The sequence below is a fragment of the Cuculus canorus genome, chromosome 3, assembly GCF_017976375.1.
Source record: "Cuculus canorus isolate bCucCan1 chromosome 3, bCucCan1.pri, whole genome shotgun sequence".
In the NCBI taxonomy this organism is placed as follows: domain Eukaryota; kingdom Metazoa; phylum Chordata; class Aves; order Cuculiformes; family Cuculidae; genus Cuculus; species Cuculus canorus.
The window spans coordinates 43952496-43964830 of record NC_071403.1 but is presented as its reverse complement, the minus strand read 5'-3'; the positions used below and the strand labels follow the sequence as shown (position 1 = coordinate 43964830).

General features: G+C 37.1%; 1 protein-coding gene across 2 annotated transcripts in view; it reads right to left on the bottom strand.

Moving 5' to 3' along the window:
- PDE7B (phosphodiesterase 7B) overlaps window positions 1–11243 on the bottom strand; it is a 180455-nt gene extending 169212 nt beyond the window's left edge. For both annotated transcript variants that reach the window (XM_054061457.1, XM_009557468.2), the window contains exons 1-2: window positions 11107–11243; window positions 10833–10947 (exon numbers count right to left, since the gene is read on the bottom strand). In XM_054061457.1, coding sequence (XP_053917432.1) covers window positions 10833–10853 — 21 coding nt within the window. In that variant the 5' untranslated portion in view covers window positions 10854–10947; window positions 11107–11243. The remainder of the gene's footprint in view (window positions 1–10832; window positions 10948–11106) is intronic.
- Between the last annotated feature and the right edge of the window lie 1092 nt (window positions 11244–12335).

Genomic DNA, 12335 nt, shown 5'->3' with positions numbered 1-12335 from the left:
TAAATAAATTATTTCTGAGCTAGAAAATCTGGAGGGACAGAAGACTGAATCTCCTAAAAGATACTTATATGCAGATAAAGAAGTAATTTCCAAAGATTAGCATTTTATACATTTGTATTTCCATGCTTCTACATGTGGGGAATAGGAATATCTTACTTAAATCTTACTGATCTTATTAGTGTGTTAGAGGCAACATTTTCATACTCTGCTGGTACTGCAAAACACGTTGCAACATAGAGAAATAGCCTTAAATAATCTCTTAGCTCAATACAATTTTTCCTAGGTTAGCATTTCACTTGGTATGAGTCTGAACATGATACCATGTTCCTATTTGGGATCCAAAGTCTCTGAGACCATTTCTGCTTGTCTATCTCCTTTTCACTCTTATCAATCATGATCAGAAATGTTTCTGGTGTTTCATGCGGATGAACTTTATGCCTGCCTACAGACTGTCTTAAGATGATGCATCAACTTCCCATAACAATTTGCTCAGAATTCAGAAGGCAGCATAGTTGTAAGGTCCAGAATCACAAAACAAAAGATTCTCTTTCCTTTGACTTTACTTTTTTTTTTTTTTTTCAGATCAGTTAGATACAAAATTCTTGATCCCTAAATGCAGTAATAAGAAAAGTCTATTTTCTGCTATTTTCTGGTCTTTGGTTTTCTACTCTTGAAAGAGAAAAGGAAAATTTCAAAAAAGTGAGAAAAGAAAAAAATAGAAAGTTTTTACAAGTAACAAGCAACCTCTGTAAATCTAATATAAAATATGTACGAAGAAGAAACAGTGCATTAAGCAAAAGCTTGAGAATTTGAGGGAAAAGAAAAGAGAATATTATTTTGTATTTCTGAGCAGTGAGGAATGTAAAATATTTGCCTGAGCATGCATTCTCCAGTTCCACGTTTCAAAATAGGCTTCCCAAAACTTTTTAAAGAACTGGATAATTTTGCAAATTCTGAGTTTGGTCCTTAAAAGAATCTTAATTTAAAGGAAAAGTTTTGGAGTGACCAAGTGAAACTAAAACTTTGTTTATATGTCTCTATTTGTAAAAATAATAATTGTAAATCCTCTTTTACAAAAATCTCCAACTTTATTCACCAGCACATAGCAACATTCTCTTTCTAATTTATAATTTTCATGAATCTATCCTTTTATACTAGGCTCTCATAGAACAGTAAATGTCATTGCATGCACGAAGCATGAAATATGTCTTAGCACTTATCATACCTGAAAACGTCACAGCTGCCTTGACTAAGACCAAGGCCATTCCCTTTTATGTGGCTGACTTTCCAACGAGTTCCTCTTCTTGTCCAGAAGGTCTTCAGGAATACTGCTTGAGGTTCATGGGCAAGATGCAAAGCAACATCAATCAATAAACCACCTGTGCTCAGCAGGTGCTCTGAAAAGCTGTGAGGGTAATTTAAAGGACCAGCTGAAAATTACACTATCACTGGTGATTTTGGTAGAAACACCTAGTGATGGACTGACCCTTAATGAAAGCTTTCTTGGTATCCTTGTCACTGATATCTACAGGTATCCTATACCTCAGAACCACTCTATCACTCTCTAAAGTGCAGATTCTTTGTTGCCAGCATAGACAAACCTGCAGTGTGTCAAATATAAAGGTAGAATATAGCAAATGTATTGAATCTCATCTCCCAATGGGAACCACAGGAGCAACTGTATTACTTATATTTGACTTTTTAATGTAAATTAGCTAAAACATTTTTTTCTCTCTGCTGCACTCAAGTGGCACTTCTCTGCAGAATTCAGTGATTTCACAATTGAGATCTCAGTTTGCCACAGAGACGGACTTACAATAGTGACTTTATAAACTAATTATTGTCTTGCATATTTGAAACATGGACAAGAGCTCTCTGGTTTGTTCAAAAGCATTAGATTCGCTTGTGTTGAACTTAATAAAGTGTAAAACAACTTAGGTAATGAAGAAGATGTTAACATCAGTTTGTGACTAATTTTCTGTCTGCTAGTAAGAGAAACAGCATTAGTTCCTGGAACAGAACCTATAAATCAGTGTGATGAAAAGGTGATTTTTAGATGACTGCTCTGATGAGAAAATGAGGATCACAGGGAGTCAAAAAGGAGAAATGCCCTTTCAATATAATCTTTTAGAAAATGTCTCTAGAAATTGAGTAGTTCAGAGGCTTCTGAAGCTCTCCTAAAATGAGAGCTGAAGAAGGTCAACAATTGAAGTACTGTCAACAGATGACAATTAAAGGGTTGCTATGTAGCACTGAGACCTCTCTGCTAATTATTTTCTGCATTTTAAGCATCTGGATATTTTGAGACTTTTTTAGAGAATGGTTTGTTTAGTTACACTAATTTTCATCAGCTATCATAAAAAGCTGCAATGCAAAACACAAATTGACATTATATGCCTTTTACTTTATTCTTTTATGAAATGTGAAATAGTTTTTAATAATACTCAGAAAACAACAGCAGTCAGCTCAAGTTTGTTCACATCAGTAGTTAATATGATGAAAAGTTAAAAAAAGATTAGCCAAGTAATGTTTTGCATGTTTCTGAATAAAATTGTGAATACCAATTTAAAGATTCTAACATGGTGAGACCAAGATGGAGTTGTGCATTAGGAGGTCCAGATGAATGTAAAGTTGCCGCCCAAGAGGCTTTCTGACCAGCTGACATGTTTAAACATTATAATCTTCCCTTTCTCACATTACTGGATTTAAAATAATGCTTGATATGGTGTTTGAGAAAAAAAAAAACCCAAATACCCCCAAAACCCAAACCCAAATAGAATTTCACAGTCCATTAGTCAGCTAGAGAAGCCCTATATCTGTGTGAAGGACAGAAGAACAGTACATCTGTGACGAATGTATAGACCTCTTTTTAAAGCAAGTATGTTTCACAGACAAAAAAACTATAATCACTAGAAAGAAGTCTTAACACAAAGAAATAATCTTCTCAGCACTATACAGTTAACACATCAATAAAGTATGGAGTGCTGTTATTTTTTTTACTTATTTTCAAAATAGAAGCAAATGTAGTACTAGGCCTATTAGGAGGAGGGTGAGAAGAAGATTGCTCAATGCTTTGGAAATGGAAGGCTTCGAGCTTTCAGTTCAGGTACAGTGAAGTAAAAAGATCTAAGCAGACTTTTCAAAATGATCACCAGATTAGAACCAGATTTTCAGTTACCTCTTCCTGCTATCAGGCACCCAAAACAAGCAAAGTATCTGTGCCTATCAGCCTTCACAAGCAAACAGGGAATTCTATAGTAGTGGTGAGATATTTTTTGCCCTCAAAATATATCTGGGCTTTCCTCTTGAATTTGACAGTTTGTTGAAACAAAACCTGCATGGGAGGAGGTGCTCATTTGGAGAACATACCTATCAGAAAGGCTCTTCAGGACAGAATTCCTGGAGTTGCAGGTGGAGATCTGTCTAGGACAACCTTCATGTACCGCTTCAGCAATGAAGAAGCTCTAGTTTCATGCTGAGGGTCAGAGCGGGGCAGCGAGCCATGGGCTCTGTCTGCCAGGCGCTCTGAAGGCAGCGTTCAACCTCTATGGGACACTGCAGTCATAGTCCACCATAGGCAAGCCAACACAAGTAGAGAGGGAACGTGATTGTTTCCCTTCTATACCTTTTTGAGAGCACTAACCACAAGCTGTTGGGTTCTTCTCTCTGAGCAAGAATAGGAAAACATTTCCCAGTCAAACTCTCATGCACAGCAATTTTTCAGATCTGGCCATTTCATTTACAGACTAAAGCAGATTCTATTTTTTTTGAAAGCTTGACCGATTCTATGGGCTTTGATGATGATATATAGCATGAACATCATTCAACATCCTCATGTTGCAGTGTTTTTTGTTACCATACTATTACAGAGATTATATTTTGGTAGTGGATATTATTATTATTGAAATAGTTTTGTGGTTCAAAGAGACAGGCGGTTACAGCCCTACCACATGAAAAATATCTCCTGATACAGTCTAGTACATGTTGGTCCCTAAACAAAATTACTGTTTCGTTGTTATTCCCCAACATTTCAAATTATTTCTTGCATAGCTGTGTCATTGAATCAGATCATGGCCTACATTGAAAACAAGCGGGAACAGCACCCTCTGTATTACAAATATATACATTTTTACAGATGCTAGCAAATAAGCTAGATATTAACTGTGAGGTTGTGATTTCAAATAAAATTTCGTAAAGACTTTTTTTTCTGTGATAAAGATAAGGAGAAAAGGGATGTTTAGAGGGTGATGAATGGGAAAAAAATGCAATGCAACTCTTCTGGAGCCATCAAAAAGTAGCTTGATGGTATTGCAGTGGTAAGGAAGTTGTGGAAATTAAACACGTACAGCAAAAGGCTAATGAGCCTAAAATTTGATTTAACTGGTGAAGAGAAGTAGTGCTTGTAAGATCTGAAAGCTCAGCAGGTCTGATCTTTCGCAAATGTCAGTTGATGGAGTCCTATCCATCTCGGTGGAACCATGCTGTTTTATACTCACACACTAATACAATTTGAGACGTCTTTCTGTCTTTCAGTCATTCTGCTTTTTAAAACAGTCCTACAAGAACAAAGCAACTGTGCACCTGAGATATTTGCTGGCAAAGGGATACATTTTAGTTTTCTTTTTCTAGCTGGCACCCATAGTTTGTTCAACAAAATAAAAGGGTTTTTTTTCATAACAGAATTCTAGAATTTGGAAATTATGCTAGCAATATAGTAATTCTCTCCCTACAGTATATTGTTTTCCACTTTATTTAGTACTATAATGGCATTTTCAATAGACAGACAGAGGGTTTTTTTTAATAACAGTGTCCTCAGGTCTGTTAAAACAGAAAGCAACTTTCTGTCCTCTCAAGACTTGGAGAGGCAAAGCTTCCTCCCTTCCTTTGCTGATGTGTACAAGTTCTTCTTTGTTCATCAGAACTAATTATTGTTTTTATGGCTGTCTTACAGTCTTCTAAAGACCATATTGATTTTACTGGAGATTCACTGCCTAATTAAATTTGTGATTGCAGTTCTGATGCCACCTGAACATTGTTATTAATAGACTCTCAGATATTATGGCAGTGTGTGAAACAGAAATGCCTACGAGTAAGTAAAATAGATCTCAGCCATATCACACCATTAGAAACAGAGAGGGACAGTAGCCTGTTTAAAGATGGTTGTCAGTTAGCTCAAAGCCAGAAGTGTGCTTTTTTTTCCAAGAAGACTTCATGCATCTTTCATCTCTCTCTGCTTTAATCTTTCTCTGCTTTCATCTATTTCTGGGTGCCTATGTGAGGTCTTTTCCTCCTTTCTAGCAGCCTGGCATGCAGCAAAGTCCTCATTCTATCTAACCTTCTCAGAGGTTTAAAGCCAAGTATAAGTGATAAGTTGAGGGAAAGGCAAACCCAGACGTCAGATTTTGCCCACGTTTAGTGTACTTCGGTGTGCAGCTGCATATATAACTGAAGCTCACAGCACTGCTACACCTTCAGTTTCTTGGGAAACTGGTGCTTTTCTACAGAAATATTAAGCAGATGCTGTCCTCTGGGTCATTCTATACCAGGATCATCACACATAAAGCGGAAAATAGCTACACCCTTTGGATGACAGCTGAATGCCTGGGAAAGTATGAAGGGATCTCATGTCAATATATGTTCATTTCTAAAGCACAGCAACAACCTAGGAATTATCATCCATCTTTCTAAGGGATGAGTCCTTGAACGCTAGAGGTATGTCTGCCACCCCATATTAGGACAAGGCCCAGAGATTAGCCAGTCTTCAGAGGCGCTGCAGGAAGTGTTCTGTGGGAAAAAGTTTGGATAGAGGGAAAGAAAGGAAATAGGAACATGAGAGTACAAACCCTTTCTTTTAGAAGAAATAAAGGGCAATTTCCAAACAGCAGAAGTGATTACACAGTAGCTCAATATCATGCCCTGGATGTTCTCTAGTTGAAGTGGAGTTTTCTTAATTTCACTGTAACAAATGGTGTATTTCTTTGAGCCAACCCTGAGTTGCTGCATATTCAGTCAAAACATGCTTACATCCCACTTTATTCTTGGAAAGGTAATGATTGTCCTTTCTAAGACACCTTTCCTGCATCCAGATGGGTTAGTATCACAAACTCTGCTATGAACAGCCATGTGAAAAATTCTATACAGGTACCGACAGCAGTAGCCCCACACACACAACTGTGCTTTTTTGCCTCTGTGACAGTAAGCTAACCTTAATTTGACAGAATATTTTGTGCTCTACTTTTAAAAAACTTACACTGCCAGCATTAACACACACTATAGTGAGATATTAGTTGGTGAGTTGTCTCATACCAGGAATTTTTGTGGGTGACTAGTATAAACGTACCAGCTAAGGAAAAAAAAAATACCTCTGCAACTATCTTCTTCTAAATATTTGTTTCTTATTTTAAAAATAACCTACTCAAAGAGAAATAAATATTACTGTTTGTGTCTGTATGCAATTTTTCTTTAGCTAGATTTGTCTTTTTGTGTAACTAGGAGAATCCTAACTGCTCCTCCCCGTCTATTAAGAAGGAGAGATCATCAACTATGTTTATCCATCCAGGCAACCTGGATGTCTTATTTGGCTGGAAAGTAAGCTAGTATAAGCATATCATATACCATCATGAGACTATGTGGCTTAAATAAGTAGCTAAACTGAGTTCTCATCCGTTCTGACTCACAACTCCTACTGGAAAGAAGAACAGCATAAGAAAATCGAACTCAATAGGGCCCTTTCATTAGTTTAATTTCTATAGTTCAACACTTTTTACATAATAAAATTATAGCTATAAATTTTTCACTTTCTAAGATCAGAGCAAGTTAAATTACAACATTGATGGACTGTAGATACAACATAATTAAACGAGTGCAAAGGAAATGCTTAAATCTTTTGACTGTTGTTTTTTGAGAATTGCCACTGCCCCAAACTTTCCACTTACAGTTTTGCCACTAAAATCTGGTTTCTGGAATTGCTTTCTATCTAACCTGATTCTGATTTGTTAATTTTCCACTTTAAAACTGGAGGCTTTAAAATGGGTAGATATCACTAGCTCATACCTGAGCACTGTGAACCCTAGCAATATATCTCCTGAATCCTACAGTCTGTTACAGGAAGAAAGAAATGATAAGTTCAGTGGTTCAAATATTGTTTTCTAATTTTCCAATATTGTTGGGTTGCCACTGTAGTAAGAATAACAGTAAACATAAAATTAAAAAGTGTTCTAAACAATTTCCAGGAAGATAATGAAGAAATCATTTTGCTAAAAAATCTTTCAGAAGTTGACTTTGCGTTTTAAATTTCTATAAATTAATTAAATAAATTGTCTTAAGTACAACAAATACATTTTCTCTCTCTAGTATTTACACAAAGCTAATACTTCAGGCCTGAAAAATACCAACCACTATCAGAAAACAATTTTTTTTATTTCTATTCATTTATTGTAAAATCATAGAAAAAGGTTACCAGCCACGCTTGTCTGAGTGCTTATGTGATGCTCATTTTTGTGGCCCAGCTTTTCAGCTACCATTTTTAGCTTTAGCTGCCTAAAAAGACACACCTTGTGTTAGCCAGAGAAAGAAAAAGCGTTGGAACTTGTGAACTGCTTTGGACACTTAGGCTACAAGTCTGTGTGTCCAAGTAGCCCCAGGATATAAACTCTAAATGACATCAGTTCCACATCCGGAAGCTTGTGACTGAAAAGAACAATTTTCACACTAGATATAAAGTCAATGTTTCACTGAAAGTGTAAAAAATGATGTCTCTGCAAGGATAAGCCTTCTTTCTAGCTGGGAACAACAAAAATACATGCTATAATTCCAATGTAGAGAATCCCATCATCCACCCAATATGGTTGTGGGAGGAGAAATACCGAACCATTGTTTCTTTTACAAAACAATTTTGTTCTGGCAGCAGGTAGGATCGCAGCTGTCCCTTTTACTGTCATCCTGTGACAAACACATGGAGCACTGTAATAATTTCAAGCACAAAAATGGAGAAAAAATGAATAATAGTTTGCTAAGAATGATTATTTACACAAGATATCTTCTTGGCTGCCCCAAATGACTTGTTTTTCGGTTAGCCCAACTGCATTAAGAGCTCTTGGCTGTATGTGTAGCTTGATTAAAGGACAGACTAGATCTTAAACATTTCTTATTACTAAATAAAGAGGCATCAGGTTTTAGTCTCTTGACAGTAATGGTTTGGTTGGTAGCTGTCATTTCTGCTTCATACATCTCCTATAAAGGACATTACCAGTACAACCCTTTCCCCTATGAGACTGAAAAATTACAAGGAAATCATATATGCATTATAAAATATCAACTTTCAGACTGTTTCTCATTAAAATATGCTTTAACTATTGGTAGAAGAACTATGGGGTGAGTGAAAGGGATTATGTGTGATTGAATGTCTCAATTATACTTCATAATTGTAATGAAGACGCTGGAAAATCAGTCTGCATCAATGACCTACCTAAAGGTCTGGAAAGGGCAAGCAGAGGCCTGAGTTTCAGAGGAGGAAAGCACATAAACAGGGAGGAAGGGGAGGAAACAGATGCTGTTGTAATGGTACATGTGTAAGTTTACAGAATTAAACATTTCACGTTTTAAAGAAGTGATCTGCAAAACATTGGATCAGACTCAGAAGAGCATGCCTTACTCTTCTGAATCACTAGAACTTCACTAATGTCAACTCTTGTCCATCCTAAGGAAATAAACTCAGAATAAGCAGTCATTCATATCATATGAAACTTCTGCAATACAGTGGTTTTTTTGACACATTGTGACTGCAAATGTCAGCAAGCATTTCATCCACTGCAGAGAGGCCAATCTTATATTGTAGTTTATTCTTACTGCTGAATTCAGAATGTTCAGAGAAAGCATTGCAGATAAACTTTTCTTACTAAAGTAGAGAAACAGTGTCATTTCCTCAGCTGAAGTCCACTTAACGTATTTAATATTAGTATCACCAGTAGCAGTTGCTATGAAACACAGATGCAGCAAAATGTAGATCACAGTGCTTAAAAACTAAGCTTCTCTAAAAAATGTTTTCCAAAAGAAATGAATAATTCAATTTTTGGAAATTATTATGAACAAATGTCTTACAGATTGTCTTTTGGAAACTTTTTACAGGGTTTTTCCTTACAGAACAGGCAATAGTTCCTATAGACTGAGAACTTCCCCTTAGTCAAATTTACTGATTAATCATCTAGCAAACACTATATTAACCTTCCTAAGCTTGGAGCTAAAGAAGTAGTGCTTTAGTTTTTGAAAACAGCTGGCAGTTCACATAGTTAGACTTTGGGAAGGGCTGGGGAGGAAAGAATGGCATGGGATTACAGAAAACAGTTCAACAGACGATGCTTGACTTTGGGTTGTTGGAGGATATATAAAATATCCTCAAGTATCTTCAAAGAGATGGAGCATTAAAGAGTTTATCTGTGACAAGCCTCTTTGTTTCTGCAGTCATCAGTGAAGATACAGCAAAGGAAATGGAGGAGCTGCAGTTATGCATTTGCAATACACAAAGTCCTTGTTTTCCCACCAGGCACTGCAGAATAGCAATTGTCCATTCATAGCACATATCACATCCTCTGCATTTCAGAGCTAATATTTTTGCAGTCCTTAAGCTAGCACGCTTCAGCCTAATGTAGTTAATTTTTTTAACCCTTTGAGGTGCATTGTGTGAGGTAGTTGTGCTTACGTTCTGTTCCTTGTTATATGAATTATTTTTTCAGGTATAAATCTTAAACTAAAAGATTTTCATATTACAGAGGTTTTATATCTACAGCAACATCACAAAAAGAGCTGTAAAACATCTTATTTCACAAAGTGAGAAAATATGAAGATTGCTAGTCATTGAGCATACCTTTATATTAATCCAATCAACAACAGAAATCAGCTGTGTTGGCTGAAATTATTTTTGAGACCACTCATGCACACACAAACACAAGCTCTGAGAAGTGACTCCTTGTTTTGTATTTTAGAATCACAGTGTTAGTTTCATGCTAGCAGTTGCTTTTGTTTCCTGCAGCACCCACTGCCCACTGTAATGCTGCAATACGCAGTCAAAGCAATTCACTAGCTCAAATATGAATTGAACCTATATGCCGTCAAACAGCTGTCAGGCTGTGTTACTTCAGCTTCCAAGCAAATTTCCACTTTTCTCTGTTTAAGTAGCAAAAGCTAACTGAAAACTGGTGTTGACATAAGACAATCCACTCCCTCCCTTCCCACTGAGGATCTGCTTAAAAGTCAAAGTGCTGCTTCTATGTTTTGAACTTCTGAACCCGAACCAAGTAAAGCAATCTTATCATGTAGTTAAACCCCTAACCCTCCCCCAAAAAGTAGTACACATACTCTTAAAAATGAGGCTGTTATTCTTTTCTGCTTGATCTGTTTATTTCCAATGCTTTCTTTCTCTGCTCTAACTCTCAGGCAAACTCACAGACCCCTCAGGACAAGAATGAGTTTCTGCTTTCTTCTCCCCTCATCTAAGCCAGTCAAGCCCCAGATCTCCTCTCCTGCCACAGAGCAGTAGGAAAACATATTGAAAAAGCAATCACACTTTCCTCAGTGGAGCCAGAAAGGACTACAGTAACAGATTATTTCTACAATCTTCTTTTGCCATCAAATGGTTAAATCAACATAAGTTAAAATTTTCATCTAGATGGAATAAAAAGCAAAAGGGAGGAAATTCAAAAATTTGGTTGCTGTAGTAACAATCACCAGTAAAAATCTTTTCCACTAAGTAATAGTATTATCTCCCTCTCCCCCTCACAATTTTAGTTCCCCTTCAAAAATAATCATGCTGCCTCTTTTAGATTTGCTGTACATACCTCAACCATTAAACAAGACATTTAACCATAGTGGCAGTTCTGTGACCTTTGAATGCCGTGAAATCTCTAAGCGGTGCAGCTTGTTCATGAAGACTTGTACTGCAGAATCCAGTAACTGCATCCAGGGTTAGGAATGGAATTAAGCAACAACAGCAAACAAAAATAAAAATAGAATAAAAATAAAATGTAAAAATGTAAAAAAAAAAAAAAAGAAAGAAAAAAAAAAAAGAAAAGAAAAGCTCCCCAAGTCCCCCAACCCAGCCAATAAAACCACCTTAAGAAGCAAAAAGATTCGGGAAGAGAGTGCACTTTTCTGCCAGTGTAAGGGCTGGGGTAGAGCTGAGCTTGCTGCAGTCTGTCTGCCTGTGTTAGCGAGCTGAAGGCCGTGCAGGGCTGGGAGGTGCTGTCAACTGGCACAGGCACGGGAGAGCAGACCAATCCGCATCCGCACTGTCAGCTCAGAGGAGTGAAGCCTTTTTTGTTTATGTTTCCTCATTTCGGGAGTGACGTCAAAGGGTTTAGTTTTTCCTCTGCATGTGCTATTAATTTTAAACTACTGCTATGGGAAGAATGTGGCAATGATTTAGGCAGGCTCCCCTACTCAAAAGAAACCAGCCATAATTTATCTATCCTGGATTTAGCTTAGAAATATTTAATAACGAGAGGTACTAGAAACACATGAATTATCCTTATAAAAATGAGAAAGCTATAAATATGCTTATATATATTGAAGTATTCTTAAATATACCCAAGAAGTTTCCAGTGAGAGCTGTTGTCTGTACAGGTTACGATGCAAAACCAAACCTGATTCTGCCCTTGCCCCAAAGTAAATCACGAACTGCTTCTCTAAAGTCAGAGGTGTCACGCCAGTGTAAACCTGGTGAAAGAGATATGACTGAGGCTACTGTACACATCCCTTTATCAGTCAGCACTTGCTAATTGCAAATTAGCAAACTTCTTTTGTTGCTGTGTCAGAGTCACCAATGTGGTCATCCTTAAGGTCTGCTGCTCTGGGCAAACACCCTGTCACGGTTTATCTAAAATCAGCAATTAAAACCATGCAGTTGGACTCCCAACTCACCGCCTTCTCCAGGGAAAGAGGAAAGGGAGATGAGAGGAAAAAGACTTGCAGGTCGGAAACTAAACCTACAGCTTTAATGAAATGATAATAATAATGATGAAAATAATTAGGAAGTAATAAAATATATACAAATATATGAGATCATGCCCCCATTCCACCCCTTGGTCACTGTATGTCACCACAAATACTTCAGAGCAGACACAAGGAAATAAGTTCACGCCTAGGAGGGAGCTGAGTTCGGGAACTGGATTCAAGGATGCATGGATCTGGGATCAGGAGCAATCAGACAGATGAAGCCCTCACTGGATGTCAGCTATCGCAGAAGAGAATGAGACCCTTGTGATCTCTCAGTTTTATACTGAGTATGACATACATGGGATGGAATACCCTGTTGGTCAGTTTAGGGTCACTTGCCCTATTCA